At 47.9% G+C, this 16,670-nt stretch overlaps 1 protein-coding gene across 2 annotated transcripts; it reads right to left on the bottom strand.

The window, feature by feature from the left end:
- Window positions 1–1,564: 1,564 nt before the first annotated feature.
- On the bottom strand, window positions 1,565–15,350 carry mcrip1 (MAPK regulated corepressor interacting protein 1). Of its 2 annotated transcripts, none has more exons than XM_055653805.1 (4): window positions 15,241–15,350; window positions 8,883–9,007; window positions 6,026–6,124; window positions 1,565–3,064 (listed from the first exon to the last, which is right to left on the bottom strand). In XM_055653805.1, the coding sequence occupies exons 1-4, from the start codon at window positions 15,246–15,248 to the stop codon at window positions 3,000–3,002; spliced, it is 297 nt and encodes a 98-aa protein (XP_055509780.1). In that variant the 5' UTR covers window positions 15,249–15,350; the 3' UTR covers window positions 1,565–2,999. The 2 variants fall into 2 exon arrangements, with proteins under 2 accessions (XP_055509780.1, XP_055509779.1); XM_055653804.1 differs by lacking the exon at window positions 15,241–15,350 and adding an exon at window positions 9,254–9,288.
- Between the last annotated feature and the right edge of the window lie 1,320 nt (window positions 15,351–16,670).

Here is a 16,670-nt window from a genome sequence, read left to right as displayed (position 1 = left end):
GCTTGGGGGGGGGCAGGGTGCCGGAGTGGATGAAGTCAGTGATGGTGCTGGAGCTGGTGGCCTGGTGCTCGTCTGTGGGGTCGTGGTCCAGGGGTAAGTAGGAGGAGGCGTCTGACAGAAGTATTTCGGCCCGAAACGTTGCCTATTTCCTTCGCTCCATAGATGCTGCCGCACCCACTGAGTTTATCCAGCATTTTGTCTACCCTGATGTCGGGTCAATGCTGTGTGTGCAGCAACCTGCCCGCCCGCCCGCCCTCTATTCAGAGAATTTCTGATGGCATGAAGGCTCACCTTGCTTGTCTCCCCCCCCCCCCCCCCCCCCCCCCCCCCACACCTGGTCTCCTGCACTGGTGGACCAATGCCCTGTAGCAGTGGGTAGATGCTCTACAAAGCCCCTAGATTTAGCCCTCCCTTCCCCATAGCCAAAATCTGTTAACTCCGAGAGCCATAACCTGGTGGTCTCTTGCACGCGGGCTCAGTGAGCTGTTCTATACTTTCTGTACCTCATCGGGGATTGTATTTATGCATGGCAACGTTACTGTGTGAGGGAAAAAAGGAATCTCACTGTTCATTGGTACTTGATAACATAGCACCATAGAATTCAAGATGGCGCCCAACACAGGCGACCTTCTGTGTGCTAGCCAGCAGAAGCAGATTGACAATCACATCATTACTATCGCTCCACACTTTTAAATCTCTACTCCTGCAGTAATATTTCTTACTTCACTAAAGGTTATTCCCTCATCATGTATGTGTACACTGTAAATGGCTTGCAACTAAAGCTTTTCACTGTACCTCAGTACACATGACAATAAACTGAACTGATTGAACTTACCATAATTGTCTGCCTCAGAGGACGGTGGAGGCAGGTTCTCTGGAAGCTTTCAAGAGAGAGTTACATAGGGCTCTTAAAAATAGCGGAGTCAGGGGATATGGGGAGAAGGCGGGAACGGGGTACTGATTGGGGATGATCAGCCATGATCACATTGAATGGTGGTACTGGCTTGAAGGGCCGAATGGCCTACTCCTGCATCTATTGTCTTGTTTTTGGTCCTGCTTGGGGTCCACAGCCCCCTCCTCACCTGGCAAACCAGGTGTGGGAGACGGTTTAGTCGCCGACTATCTGACCATGGACCAGGTGTGTAGGGAGTGAATGAGAAAGAGGGATTACACAGAACTGGTGTGAACGGGCGATCGGTGGTCGGCGTGGACTGAAGGGCCCGTTTCCATGAGGTTTCTGCAAAACTAAAACCACAACATGGTCTCGCATGTAGAAAATCCTGAAGATAAGACACACAATGCTGGAGTAACTCAGCGGGACAGCGAGCATCTCTGGCGAGACGGAATGGATGACGTTTCGGGTCGAGACCTCTTCTTCAGACATCCCAGCATGATGATGAGAAAGTCCCAACACAGGTACATTGGGCTGAGCCTCTGTGCTGTACACAGTAGCCGTAAAGATCAGAGTTAAAAGGTTTTGTGGCATTGTCCACAACTTCACACACACACACACACACACAAGTGCGCGCGGAGAGTTTAACAACATGGACACAGATAGGACCCATAAGTGAAGTTGTTTTATTTACAATTCCACCCTCACTTACACATCAGGAAGATTGCTAAATCGTACAATTCTTCTGACAAACACCATCCCTCCGGGTTTGAATCGGATGTGTCCCAAGGTAGAGTGGAGTACAGACAGCAGCTTTCCAACATCATTCTTCACTTAGACAGGTTGCCAACATTAAAAAACAATTTCTCGCCCGCACCTTTTAGTGAGTCCTGATGGAAGCTGAAGTGGGTTTTAAAAAGAGAAACTAATACTTTGGGATCTTCTGATGGAAAGGCGGCACAGAGAGTGGTGTACGGACTGTTTTAAGATGCTGCTTGTCTCCAGGCAGTCCCGTCGGGTGCCTGCTCACAGCATGCCCGCTCAAACCCAGCCCGTGTAGGTGCCGAGCGGCAATGCCCGAGGGGAACACGCTAATTTCTGATGATCAAATGGGGCCGGAGCGCTGCCGGCAGGTCTGCATTTCCAGCCCGCCGTCGCCCCCGACAATGTCGGTGCCCGTGTGTTGAAGGAGTGTAGAAATACGAAAAACATTCAAAAAACAAACACACGCACACAAACAAGTTATCCTCTCCACATTCCCCCCCTCCCACCTCCGCCAATCAACCACACTCCAAAATTATTACTTTTTTTTTTAAAGTTAAGACTAATTTGAAAGATAACCTCTGGAACACAAACTCCAATTTGTGGTCTGTATAACAAAGACATTTGCAGTCCTATCACACAGCCCGCTGCTCTCATTCACGTCAGTTCAGTTGGGCTTTTATTTACCCCCCCCTCCCCCCCCGCATTAGTATGGGCTCTGTCCAAATCCGACAGCAGGCTTCACCAGTTGCCAAGGCCGTCGCCAACTCCCAACTGGGCAGATGGGATTTTATTATTTAAAAAACAAAAACAAAACTTAGTCGTTAAGTTTACTGGAGCTTACTATGGATTGACTCCTTCCCTCCGACCTCCACCACCTCCAGGCAGACGGTTCAGCAGAGCTGAGGCCAAGCTAGTGTTGGACACCATACAATCCGGGGACAACGTGTGCAGTTCGTGACGCGGGCAGCAATGAAATGTGACCTTAACTTGTCAAATGGAGCATTGTTCTTGACAGAAATGGGGGAAGGAGGGAGGGAGGGAGGGAGGGAGGGAGAGAGGGGGAGAGAGGGGGAACGAGAATGAGAGAACAAAAGAACGAGAGAACGAGAGAGAGAGAGATGGACAAAATTGGTTAAAATGCACGCCGCCGTCGAGCTTTTTCCCGGCGTGCTGGATGTGTGCATCCTTGCATCCTTGGACGGAACTGGCAGGCCTGCGATGGTGTGGGGGGAAGTTGCCCGTTCCGCATTCCTCTCCAAGTCAAAGATGAAAGAAAACAAACTTCAAAAAGGAAACTCCTGCTGGACGCTGAAGGGCGATGAACCGCGGCCAGCGACATCCTTTACGATTTCTTAGCATCCGACAAACTCCTCTTCCTCAGGTCACTCAGATCGATGGGTGTAAAATCTGAAAATCAAATTGACCGACTTAGGCAACGGCACCCGTTTGGTAAATAGAGGCAAAGAGCAGGAAGGGGAGGGGTAACTAGTGTTCCAAGGGAAGTGAAGGACAGTGGATCGGGGAAAGATATTCCAAATAAGGTTTTGTGGAGACACAAGACTGTAGGTGCTGGGATCTTGAGCAAACCACAAGTTGTAAGGCAGCAACTCTACCGCTGCATCACCGTGCTAATTACACGGTCTGATCGGAACTGGGTAGGAAGGAACTGCAGATGCTGTTTTAAACTGAAGATAGACACAAAAAGCTGGAGTAACTCAGCGGGACAGGCAGCATCGGTGGAGACATGGAATGGGTTACGTTTCGGGTTGAGACCCTTCTTCAGTCTGAAACACCACCCATTCCTCCTTCTCTCCAGAGATGCTGCCTGTCCCACTGAGTTATGCCAGCATTTTGGGACAGACAGTTTCTCTTGAAAAGGAATAGGTGATGTTTTGGGTCGAGACCCTTCCACAGACTGAGAGTCAGGGGAAAGGGAAAGGAGAGTAAGGAGAGTATATTGAGTAATGAGGAAGGGTTAGTTAGTAGTCTTGTTGTGCGTGGCCCCTTGGGCAAGAGTGACCATAATATGATTGAGTTCTTCATTAGGATGGAGAGTGACATTGTTAATTCAGAAACAATGGTTTTGAACTTAAAGAAAGGTAACTTTGAGGGTATGAGACGTGAATTGGCCAAGATTGACTGGCAATTAATTCTAAAAGGGTTGACGGTGGATATGCAATGGAAGGCATTTAAAGACTGCATGGATGAACTACAAAAATTGTTCATCCCAGTTTGGCAAAAGAATAAATCAGGGAAGGTAGTGCATCCATGGATAACAAGGGAAATCAGGGATAGTATCAAAGCAAAGGATGATGCGTACAAACTAGCCAGAAAAAGCAGCATACCGGAGGACTGGGAGAAATTCAGAGACCAGCAGAGGAGGACGAAGGGCTTAATTAGAAAAGGAAAAATGGATTATGAAAGAAAACTGGCAGTGAACATAAAAACTGACTGCAAAAGCTTTTATAGATATGTGAAAAGAAAGAGATTAGTTAAAACAAATGTAGGTCCCTTGCAGTCAGAAACAGGTGAGTTGATCATGGGGAACCAGGATATAGCGGACCAATTGAATAACTACTTTGGTTCCGTCTTCACTAAGGAAGACATAAATGATCTGCCGGAAATAGCAGGGGCCCGCGGGTCAAAGGAGGTGGAGGAATTGAGTGAAACATCCAGGTTAGTCGGGAAGTGGTGTTGGGTAAATTGAATGGATTAAAGGCCGATAAATCCCCAGGGCCAGATAGGCTGCATCCCAGAGTACTTAAGGAAGTAGCTCCAGAAATAGTGGATGCATTAGTAATAATCTTTCAAAACTCTTTAGATTCTGGAGTAGTTCCAGAGGATTGGCGGGTAGCAAACGTAACCCCACTTTTTAAGAAGGGAGGGAGAGAGAAAACGGGGAATTACAGACCAGTTAGCCTAACATCGGTAGTGGGGAAACTGCTAGAGTCAGTTATTAAAGATGGGATAGCAGCACATTTGGAAAGTGGTGAAATCATTGGACAGAGTCAGCATGGATTTACGAAAGGTAAATCATGTCTGACGAATCTTATAGAATTTTTCGAGGATGTAACTAGTAGCGTGGTGGTTAGGGGAGAACCAGTGGATGTGGTGTATCTGGACTTCCAGAAGGCTTTCGACAAGGTCCCACATAAGAGATTAGTATACAAACTTAAAGCACATGGCATTGGGGGTTCAGTATTGATGTGGATAGAGAACTGGCTGGCAAACAGGAAGCAAAGAGTAGGAGTAAACGGTTCCTTTTCACAATGGCAGGCAGTGACTAGTGGGGTACCGCAAGGCTCAGTACTGGGACCCCAGCTATTTACAATATATATTAATGATCTGGATGAGGGAATTGAAGGCAATATCTCCAAGTTTGCGGATGACACTAAGCTGGGGGGCAGTGTTAGGTGTGAGGAGGATGCTAGGAGACTGCAAGGTGACTTGGATAGGCTGGGTGAGTGGGCAAATGTTTGGCAGATGCAGTTTAATGTGGATAAATGTGAGGTTATCCATTTTGGTGGCAAAAAGGGAAAGCAGATTATTATCTAAACGGTGGCCGATTGGGAAAGGGGGAGATGCAGCGAGACCTGGGTGTCATGGTACACCAGTCATTGAAGGTAGGCATGCAGGTGCAGCAGGCAGTAAAGAAAGCAAATGGCATGTTGGCTTTCATAGCAAGAGGATTTGAGTATAGGAGCAGGGAGGTTCTACTGCAGTTGTATAGGGTCTTGGTGAGACCACACCTGGAGTATTGCGTGCAGTTTTGGTCTCCAAATCTGAGGAAGGACATTATTGCCATAGAGGGGAGTGCAGAGAAGGTTCACCAGACTGATTCCTGGGATGTCAGGACTGTCTTATGAAGAAAGACTGGATAGACTTGGTTTATACTCTCTAGAATTTAGGAGATTGAGAGGGGATCTTATAGAAACTTACAAAATTCTTAAGGGGTTGGACAGGCTAGATGCAGGAAGATTGTTCCCGATGTTGGGGAAGTCCAGGACAAGGGGTCACAGCTTAAGGATAAGGGGGGAAATCCTTTAAAACCGAGATGAGGAGAACTTTTTTCACACAGAGAGTGGTGAATCTCTGGAACTCTCTGCCACAGAGGGTAGTTGAGGCCAGTTCATTGGCTATATTTAAGAGGGAGTTAGATGTGGCCCTTGTGGCCAAGGGGATCAGAGGGTATGGAGAGAAGGCAGGTACGGGATACTGAGTTGGATGATCAGCCATGATCATATTAAATGGCGGTGCAGGCTCGAAGGGCCGAATGGCCTACTCCTGCACCTAATTTCTATGTTTCTATGTTTCTATGAGAGATATAGATGGTGAGACCTAGTGCTGGGGGATTTGTCCGATACTCACTGTTCAGGTTTGGGTTTGGGTTCTTCTCTACATACTGGACAGGTCCTCGTTCATTTCCTGACATCTGACTCCTCAGCTCTCTCTCCACGCACTGCCAAGCTGCAAGCAAAAACCACACGTCACGCCACGGGTTAGCTGATTGATTGAAAGTCACAGCCTGGAAACAGGGTCCGTCAGGCGACTGGGCCCACGCCGACCACCGATCACCCCAGTCACGGTGGCGCAGCGGTAGAGTTGCTGCCTTGCAGCAAAATGCAGCACCGGAGACCCGGGTTCGATCCCGACTTTGGGCACAGTCTGGACGGAGTTTGTACATTCTCCCCGTGACCTGCGTAGGTTTTCTCCGAGAGCTTTGGTTTCCTCCCACATTCAAACCGTACAAGTTTGTAGGTTAATTGGCTTGATAAATGTAAACATTGTCCAGTATAAAATTGTCCAACTGTTCCTGGTGGACTTCGCAAGGTACAAGGTACTAGTTCTGTGTTATCCCGCTTTTGCAACCACCCCCTACACACTCATTTTATTTTTAGCCTAGAGATACAGCGTTGAAATAGGCCCTTCGGCCCATTGAGCCCATGCCGACTAGTGATTTCCGTACACTATTCTACACACTGGGGACAACTTACAATTTTTGCCGAATCCTATTAAACTACAAACCTGTACGTCCTTGGGGCGTGGGAGTTAACTAGAGCACCCGGAGAAACACATGCGGTCACAGGGAGAACGTGCAAACTCCGCGTGACAATAATAAACTAAACTAATACTTTATCCAGGAACACACCAGTGCAGCAGCACAGTGGTGCAGCTGGTAGTGCTGCTGCCACACAGAGCCAGAGACTCAGGTTCAATCCTGACTGCAGGAGTTAGCGCATTCTCCCAGTGACCGCGTGGGTTTGCTTCAGGTATTCCAATTTCCCAAAGACTTGCGGGTTTGTGGGCTAATTGATCCTCTGTAAATAGACAATAGACAATAGGTGCAGGAGGAGGCCATTCGGCCCTTCGAGCCAGCATCGCCATTCAATGTGATCATGGCTGATCATCCCCAATCACTACCCCGTTCCTGCCTTCTCCCCATATCCCCTGACTCCGCTATCTTTAAGATTGCCCCTAAATGCACAGGAAGTGAATGGGACAATGGGATGAACATAGAGCAAGTGTGAACGGGTGATCGATGGTCGGCGTGGTCATGGTGGGCTGATGGTCCTGTTTCCGCGCTGCGCCTCTGAAAGAACTTAACATTACAGCGAGATCCTACAGGCACAGACTATGCAGCTTCACGGAACGCTCTACAAGACTGTAAAGCTGTGGTAGTACGGAGCAAAACTCTCTTCAGATGCAACAACTGAAAAGCAGAACTGAATTAATCAAAATGGCGTCACACAAAGAAGGGATTAAAATCCCGCGAGAACAACAGATTTTGGCACTCTGTCGAAATATGTGCTTACGTGTACTTCTCCAAATCTTTCATACTTATCTACGAAGAGAGCAGGCAAGAATCACTGAAGCAAAGGGCAGCTGCTGAGACAATACTGTTACTTCCGACTAAACCACAGGATATTGGTCTGCAGGTTTTCAGAACACGGAGAGCTGAGCATTTAATGTTTGTAGTTAATCCAAATATCTTTACCAGAAACCAAGAACAAAGCCACTTCTATCCTTTGGGGATAATGTGCATGAGTCAGCTTAAACTAGGGCCCAGCTAAACGCTTCCATTTGACAGCTGGGAACAATTGCAGCTAAGAGGTGGCCAAGAGCCATTGTGTAATATAGCAGAACAAAATGCACTCTTCACCACAACAAAAAATCTTTAGTGATGAACTATCGAGTGGACTCTTCTTCTGTGTTAAGACACAGAAGGCAAGGAACTACCTCAGGCATGTCACAAAGGGGCAGTTCCATTTGCTGACCCGTCCTGAAGCAACGATCCGGGCCTCTTCTCTCTCTTGTGCCACGTGCACTGACACTGCCCCCCCCCCCACCCCGTGCACTACAAGCACGAACAAACCGCCTTGTCTGAAACCACTCGAGATTTTCTCTCGCTCAGTAACTTAGTTAATGGTTACATTCAGATTGTTGTTTCGTTTTCTGGTTTAGTTTAGAGATACAGCGCAGAAGCAGCTGAACTCGGCCCATCAGGTCCATGCCGACCAGCGATCCTCATACCCTGGTGCTATCCTACACACTGGGGCGGGACAAGTTACAATCTTTACCAAAGCCGATTCACCTGCAAACCTGCACGTCATTTTAGTGTGGGAGGAAACCGGGACACCCGGAGAAAACCAACGCAGTCACATGAAGAACGTACAAACTCTGTATAGACAGCACCCGTAGTCGGGATCGAACCCGGTTCTCTGGCGCTGTGAGGCAGCAACTCTACCGCTGCACCAGCCCGAAGACAACTTGGTTGTCTTTTGTTGCGCATATGAATTAAGGAGTTGGTGCCTTACAGCACCAGAGACCTGGGTTCAATCCCCACTATGAGCGCTGTCTGTACGGAGCTTGGACGTTTTCCCCGTGACGCATGTGGGTTTTCTGGTTTCCTCCCTCACTCCAAGGACGTGCGGGTTTGTAGGTTAATTGACCGTTAAAAATTGTGGACGACCCCTGTGAGTACAGTGCAAGTGTACGGGGTGATCGCTGGTCGGCACGGACTCGGTGGGCTGAAAGGCCTGTCCCCGCGCTGTGACTCCAACCTAAAGTTAAAAAAAAAACTACATACAAAAAGGAAGGCAGATTACAAGCTAGATGGGCAGGAGGTAACATGTAATGTACAGGAAGCCAAAACCCCACACAAGGTTGCAATGTTGACTCCACTTGCAGTACTGAGAGTCGGATCTTCTCACCGAGCTCTACGTACCTTCATGGATAAACCTGACATTCTCTTCATGTGCTGGCGTATAAATCTCCTGCGGTGCAGTGTTCGTTGGAGACCGTGGTCCATTGTTTCGTTTGCCATTATAAACGATCCTTGATGCAGGTGAGCTGGAGGCAGAGATTGGGATCGTGTTTAGGTAGAAAACAAAATCTTTCGGGCTCTGGGCTTCCTTCCTTCCCCCCCCCCCATCCCCACCCCCACCTCCCCTCTCGCCATCTGAGCTACTCCAGAATTTTGTGTCTATCTTCGATTTAAACCAGCATCTGCAGTTCTTAAACCAGCATCTTCAGTCTGAAGAAGGGTTTCGGCCCGAAACGTCACCTATTTCCTTCGCTCCATAGATGCTGCCTCACCCGCTGAGTTTCTCCAGCATTTTTTTCTACCTTCGATTTTCCAGCATCTGCAGTTCCTTCTTAAACATTAATTTACACAGTGTCTGATTACTCTGCTACAATTTGCCTGGTTTTGATTTTGTTACTTTGAGGTTTAACTTTGAAATAGGCAGGCAGGCTGATTTTGAATGGAAGTGGCCCTTCAAGCATGGAATTCAAATCAGATAAGGTCACTAGATGCTTCCAACATTCACCTTCCAATTAAACAAGCAGGAGTAACCTGTTCCACGTCACCATAGCAACAGTGCACAAGGCTGGCTTCTGTGGAAAGGAATTTAGTCGCAAACAGCAATACTCAATTACAAAGGATAGACACAAAGTGCTGGAGTCACTCAGCGGGTCAGGCATCATCTCTGGAGAACATGGAGAGCTGACGTTTCAGGTCGAGACCCTTCTTCAGACTGGTTTTGATAGGGAGTTTTTCCCCCCCACTCTCCGTCTCAAGTCTCAAAAAGGGTCCAGACCCGAAACGTCGCCCATCAATTTTCTCCAGAGATGCTACCTGATTCGTTCCGCTGAGTTACTCCAGCATTTTGAGTTTACCTTTGGTATAAACCAGCATCTGCAGTTCCTTTTCATTACATTAATATTCAATTACAATTCTTTATGTCCACCAATTTATATAATAGTATTTACTCCGAACCATTCAGATCATATATGTGCAGGAAAGACCTGCAGATGCTGGTTTACACTGAAGATAGATACATAATGCTGGGGTCACTCAGCAGGTCAGACAGCATCTCTGGAGAGAAGGAATAGGTGACATTTTGGGTTGAGACCATTCTTCGACTTCGACTAAAGGGCCTCTCCCACGTGGCGATTTTTTTGGTGCTGCCGGCGTCATTGACTGACGTATCAGGGTCGCCGAAAGATTTTGAACATTTCAAAATCCAGCAACGACAAAAAAAATGTTGCGACACTTGAGGAAACGCCGCCCGTCAGTAAGTCATCACGCCGCGACTTTTTCAGTGACCTGATACATCAGTCAACAATGCCGGCACTCACCGAACAAATTCGCCAAGTGGGACAGGCCTTTAACGATCCGAATGACAGGCCTTTAACGACAGGCCTTTAACGAGTCTCGATCTGAAGCTTCACCTATTCCTTCTCTCCAGAGATGCAGCCTGACCCGCCAAGTTACTCCAACATTTGTGTCTACCCTCAAATTATATAACAGGTACACAGGGAAATTGTTTTTATACAATGTTGAAGCTGCAATCAAATGCAGGCCCCCTCTGCTGTATAATTAATTACATTAATCCATTTACAATTCTGATAATACAGGTATTTATAAATTATAATGGCTATCATGGGTGACTTTAATCTACATATAGATTGGGCCAACCATATTGGTAACAGTGCTGAGAAGGAGGATTTCCTCGAATGTTACGGGATGGGTTTTTAAACCAATATGGAGAGCAACCGACTAGAGGGCAGGCCATCCTAGACTGGGTATTGTGTAATGAGGAAGGATTCGTTAGCAATCTTGTTGTGCAAGGCCCCTTGGGCAACAGTGACCATAATATGGTGGAATTCTGCATTTGGATGGAGAGTGACACGGTTAAATCAGAGACTAAGGTCCTGAACTTGAATAAAGGAGACTTTGAAGGTATGAGTCGGGAATTGGCTGGGATAGACTGGCAAATTATATTTAAAGGGTTGCCAGTGGAGATGCAATGGCAAACATTTAAAGACCGCGTGGATGAACTCCAGAAATTGTTCTTCCCTATCTGGCAAAAAAAAAAAAACTGGGAAGGTGGCTCAACCGTGGTTGATGAGGGAAGTCAAGGATAGTGTTAAATCCAAGGAAGAGGCATCTAAATTGGCCAGTAGAAGCGGCAAACCAGAGGACTGAGCGAAATTTAGAACTCAACAATGGAGGACAAAGAGGGGGCAGTGGAAGAACATGAAAGAAAGCTTGCAGGGAATATAAAAACTGACTGTATAAGTTTATGTAGGTACAGTGCTCTCCATAATGTTTGGGACAAAGACCCATCATTTATTTATTTGCCTCTGCACTCCACAATTTGAGATTTCTAATATAAAAAATCACATGTGGTTAAAGTGCACATTGTCAGATATTAATAAAGGCCATTTTTATACATTTTGGTTTCACCATGCAGACATTTGGTTTCACCCTAGTACCCCCCCCCCCCCCCCCCCCCACCCCCACTCCGTAATTGCTCAGGTGTGTTTAATTGCCTCCTTAATGCAGGTGTAAGAGAGCTCTCAGCACCAACATGAGGACCAAAGATTACAGTTTGCCAAGAAGTACTTAAAAGAGCAACCACAGTTCCGGAAAAAGGTTGTGTGGACAGATGAGATGAAGATTAACTTATATTAGAGTGATGGCAAGAGCAAAGTATGGAGGAGAGAAGGAACTGCCCAAGATCCAAATCATACCACCTCATCTGTGAAACACGGTGTTGGGGATGTTATGGCCTGGGCATGTATGGCTGCTGAAGGTACTGGTTCACTTATCTTCATTAATGATACAACTGCTGAGGGTAGTAGCCTAATGAATTCTGAAGTGTATAGACACATCCTATCTGCTCAAGTTCAAACAAATGCCTCAAATGTTAATGGCCAGCGGTTCATTCTACAGCAAGACAATGATCCCAAACATACTGCTAAAGCAACAAAGGAGTTTTTCAAAGCAAAAAATGGTCAATTCTTGAGTGGCAAAGTCAATCACCTGATCTGAACGTAATTGAGCATGCCTTTTATATGCTGAAGAGAAAACTGAAGGGGACTAGCCCCCAAAACAAGCATAAGCTAAAGATGGCTGCAATACAGGCCTGGCAGAGCATCACCAAAGACACCCAGCAACTGGTGATGTCCATGAATCGCAGACTTCAAGCAGTCATTGCATGCAAAGGGTATGCAACAAAATACTAAACATGACATTGCTGTATCCCAAACATTATGGTGCCCAGAAATGAGGGGACTATATATAAACACTGCTGTAATTTCTACATGGTGAAACCAAAGTGTATAAAAATGGCCTTTATTAAAATCTGACAATGTGCACATTTCTTTTTTTAATATTACATATCTCAAATTGTGGAGTACAGAGGCAAATAAATAAATGATGGGTGTTTGTCCCAAACATTATGGTGGGCACTGTATGTAAAAAGGAAAAGATTAGTGAAGATGAATGTAGGTCCCTTACAGTCAGAGACAGGTGAATTCATCATGGGAAACAAGGAAATGGCAGAACAGTTGAACGAGTACTTTGGCTCTGTCTTCACTAAGGAAGACACAATCTCCCGGAAATACTAAGGGGCCGAGGATATAGTGGGAGGGAGGAACTGAATTGAATGCACATTAGTCAGAAAGTGGTGTTAGGTAAACTGTTGGGACTGAAGGCAGATAAATCCCCAGGGCCTTAAGCTCTGCATCCCAGAGTACTCAAGGAGGTGGCCCTATAAATTGTGGATGCATTGGTCATTTTCCACTCTTCCCTTGACTCTGGATTAGTCCATGTGGACTTGGAGGGTAAGCTACAGTGAAAGCTTTTGTCGCGTGCTATCCAGTCAGCAGAAAGACAATACATAGACAACAATTGAGCCATTTACAGTGTATGGATACATGATAAGGGAATAATGATTAGTGCAAGGTAAAGCCAGCAAAGTCCAATCAAAGGTCGTCCAACAAGGGTCACCAATGAGGTAAATAGTAGTTCAGGACTACACAACAACATTGCTGGAGTAACTCAGCAGGACAGGCAGCATTTCTGGAGAGAAGGAATGGGTGACGTTTCATGTCGACACCCTTCTTAGGTAGCTTCATTGGCCTCTGTAAATTTCCCCTAGTGTATTGGAAGTGGATGAGAAAGTGGGATAACAGAGCTAGTATGAACGGATAATTGGCGTGGACTCGGTGGGCCGAAGGGCCTGTTTCCGTGCTGTGTCTCTAAACTAAACTATTGCAGCAGTGACCTAAGCCGTGATTTACAAATGACTATGAAATGAGGGTCCACAACATAAAGATAGGCAGAACGGAATGTCGAACAAAACTGAGCAATTTATGTTGAGTGCAAAACAAGCAGAAGATAGATGTTATAAAAGAATTAGGAACACAACTAAATATAGAACCTACATTAATTAAAACAAGTTAATTAAATCCCTGTCAATTTTCACTCATTCAGCATAACCACACATGTGTTTGTACGGCTCTTTCCGTAAACCATTGGCGTTTTACATTTTGTGAATAAAAATTAAGTCTCTTTTTTTACTCCAGATTACAGCATCTGCAGTCTCGTACGCAAGTCTGTAGGGTTTTTTGGGAAAATAGTTGAGTTTAGTTTATGAGTTTAGTTTATTGCCACGTGTACCAAGATACAGTGAAAAGCTTTTGTTGTGTGCTAACAAGTGAGCAGAAAGACAATGCATGATTACATTCGAGCCGTACGCAGTGTAGATACATGATGAAGGGAATAATGTTTAGTGCAAGATTAAGTCCAGTAAAGTCAAATCAAAAGTAGACCGAGTGTCTCCAATGAGGTAGATGGTAGCTCAGGACTGCTCACTAGTTGTTGGTAGGATGGTTCAGTTGCCTGACAACAGCTGTGAAGAAACTGTCCCTGAATCTGGAGGTGTGCGTTTTCATGCTTCTATAGCTCTTGCCCGATGGGAGAAGAGGGAGTGGCCGGTGAGCAACTTGTCCTCGCTTATGCTGCTGGCCGTGCCGAGGCAGTGTGAGGTATAAATGGAGCTAGCTAATAATCACAGCCCCCGCAAATCCAACCATTGGCCCAAACATCAATGACACATTGGCGCAGCCTTTCACTGTACCTCGGTGTGCAATGGACACTAATAAACTAAACGCCTAACTCTATCCAAAAATAAGACACAAAAAGCTGGAGTAACTCAGCAGGGTCAGGCAGCATCTCTGGAGAAAAGGAATAGATGACAATTCGGGTCTCGATTTCTCAGTCTGAAGAAGGGCCTCGACCGGAAACGTCACTATTCTTGTCTCCAGAGTTGCTGCCTGGCCCGCTGAGTTACTCTGTAATATTTTTCTCAGAATATCTTTTCTCATAAATGCTTTCCCTGACTTCAACTGTACAATGTAGCAATTGCATATTGTATTATAAACACTACGCCCACAAAAAATCTATCCATGCAACTTTGCCATTTGAATTGAAGACAGACAGGGGGGGGGGGGGGGGGGGGGGGAAACAGCCCTGAATCCTAACACAGCAGCATTGAAACAAAGCAACAGTTCTAGGTGGTCAAAAAATGCTGGAGAAACTCAGCGGGTGAGGCAGCATCTATGGAGTGATGGAATAGGCAACGTTTCTGGGTCTCGTCGAGACCCAGAAACGTTGCCTATTCCATCACTCCATAGATGCTGCCTCACCCGCTGAGTTTCTCCAGCATTTTTTGACCACCTTCAATTGTTCCAGCATCTGCAGGTCTTTCTTAAACAGTTCTACATGGTTCATCTGTTAAACACTTCATGCAAACAAAGCAAACTGTAGATGTTGGATTGCAAAGATATATAGTACAAATGTCTACCACTCTGGGTGGAGGGGGGGTGGAGGTGTGGAGTGGGTGGTAGGGCTGGTCTGGGAGGGGGATTAGTTGGGTGGAGGGAGGTTTAGTGGGGGATTAGTTGGGTGTGGGGAGTTGGGGGGGGGGGGGAGGGTCAGTTGGGGGGGGAGAGGTGGTGATTAGTTGGGGGGGGGGGGATCAGTTGGGGGGGGCTGAGGATTATTGGGGGGGGGGGGGGGGGGGGGGAAGAGGTGAGGAGCCGCCGCGGTAACAATGGGCCGGGGACGGCAGGGCCGGGACAGGGCCTTGTCCGGGGGGAGGGGGGGGGGAGGGGGAGCATCGGTCTCGGGGCCCGGCCGCCGTCTCATTGTTTATCTCCCCTCCACTCCGGCCGGGCCTGTCCGGGAGCCGAGCCCCATCCCCGGCCTCAGGCCCGGCGCCGCCACCCACCTGGTCATCGCGCCGCTCCCTCCCTCGGGCCGATGCGGCGCCGGTGACGCGCGCTCCCGCCGGCCCCGCCCACACTGACGTCACCATGCGCGCTCCCGAAGGTCACTTCCGGTCAGGGAGAGGGAAGGAGAGGGGCAGGTCTGAAGATAAAGGAAGGGAGGAGATTATGGATGGAGAGGAGTGTGAGGGATGGAGAGGGAGTGAATGACTGGAGTGAGTAAGGGAAGTATGGAGAGGATAGAGGGAGAGGGGATAGGGATGAAGGGGAGGGAGAGAAGGATGAAGAGGAGGGATGGGAATGATGGAGAGGGACTGGAGTGTGAGGGATGGAGGGAGGAAAGTGGAGGGAGGGAATGATGGAGACTGAGTGAGAGATTGGAGAGGAGGAGGGATGGAGAGGAGGGAGGGATGGAGAGGAGGGATGGAGAGGAGGGATGGAGAGGAGAGGAGGGATGGAGAAGTGGGTACGGTTGGGGTGTGAAGAGAGGGGTGTGCGAGGTGGAGAGGGTGACCCCTTCGCTCAGAGTCTTGGCCAAAACAAAGTGCAGGGGCGACTCAGTCGGCCAAGCAGCATCTGAAGAGAGATTGGACAGCCAACGTTTCAGGTCGGGACCCTTCTTCAGACTGTCTATTCCCCCACAAATACCGCCTGACCCGCCGGATTCCTCCAGCACTTTGTATTTTGCTCTAAATAGCAAGAGTACAGAAAGGAGATGGGGACTGTAAAGAAGTCTCAACAACACATTGTCTTAACTGTAGCTTTTATTAACTGTTCACATAATTGCTATACTAGCTGTACGTGGTCTGTCACTGGAGCTAGAGAGAGAGACCCCAGGGAGGGAACATGCAATTATACACCTAATAAGGGGAGTGGTTAAGGGTGGTGAGGTCACTATGTTAAAGGCACATGCACTAGCTATCTACATCCTTCCTCTTGGAACAAAGCAATATAACAGTGACAGGGCGACCACGTCTCATGCGCTACAAGCAGGCATACAATGATTACAGAGCTAAACAAAATCCCCGTAGCGAACAGGCGGCTTGACCAGCCTGCCTGACCGGGTGCGAAGCTCGCCACCTCCTCCCCCTGCAGGAACAAGAGCAGCCGGGGCCGGGGCAGGCGAGCGAACCGGGGATACAGGGGAAGAAGAGGCAGGAGAAGACCCACCCGCCGGCGGGGTAGAGGGAGAACGAGGGCTGGGAGGCGGAGACGGGGGCTTAATCAACGGCGACGGGAGGGATCTGGGCACCTGCGGAACGGCAGGAGCGGAAACAGACAAGGGAGGGGAGAAGGGGGCAGCAGGCGGAGGTCGGGGCTCGTTAACGAGCAGCAGATGCTGGCGGGAACGGCAGTAGATGACCCCGTCGTGGTCCACCAAGTAAGACCGCGGTGAGCCGGCATCACCGACCACCGTGGCGAGCTTGTAGTG

Source organism: Leucoraja erinacea, chromosome 23 (assembly GCF_028641065.1).
Source record: "Leucoraja erinacea ecotype New England chromosome 23, Leri_hhj_1, whole genome shotgun sequence".
Classification (NCBI taxonomy): Eukaryota; Metazoa; Chordata; class Chondrichthyes; order Rajiformes; family Rajidae; genus Leucoraja; species Leucoraja erinaceus.
This window is presented reverse-complemented; position numbering and strand designations above follow the sequence as displayed.

Bases quoted from the DNA above. Each gene is read 5' to 3' on its own strand.
- mcrip1 (XM_055653804.1), bottom strand. From the start codon at position 9,273: ATGCTGGAGAAACTCAGCGG. The intron at 9,008-9,253 runs GTGAGGCAGCAT...CTCTGCCTCCAG, and splicing joins ATGCTGGAGAAACTCAGCGG to CTCACCTGCATCAAGGATCG. The intron at 3,065-6,025 runs GTGAGTATCGGA...TTTGATTTTCAG, and splicing joins CCCAAACCCAAACCTGAACA to ATTTTACACCCATCGATCTG.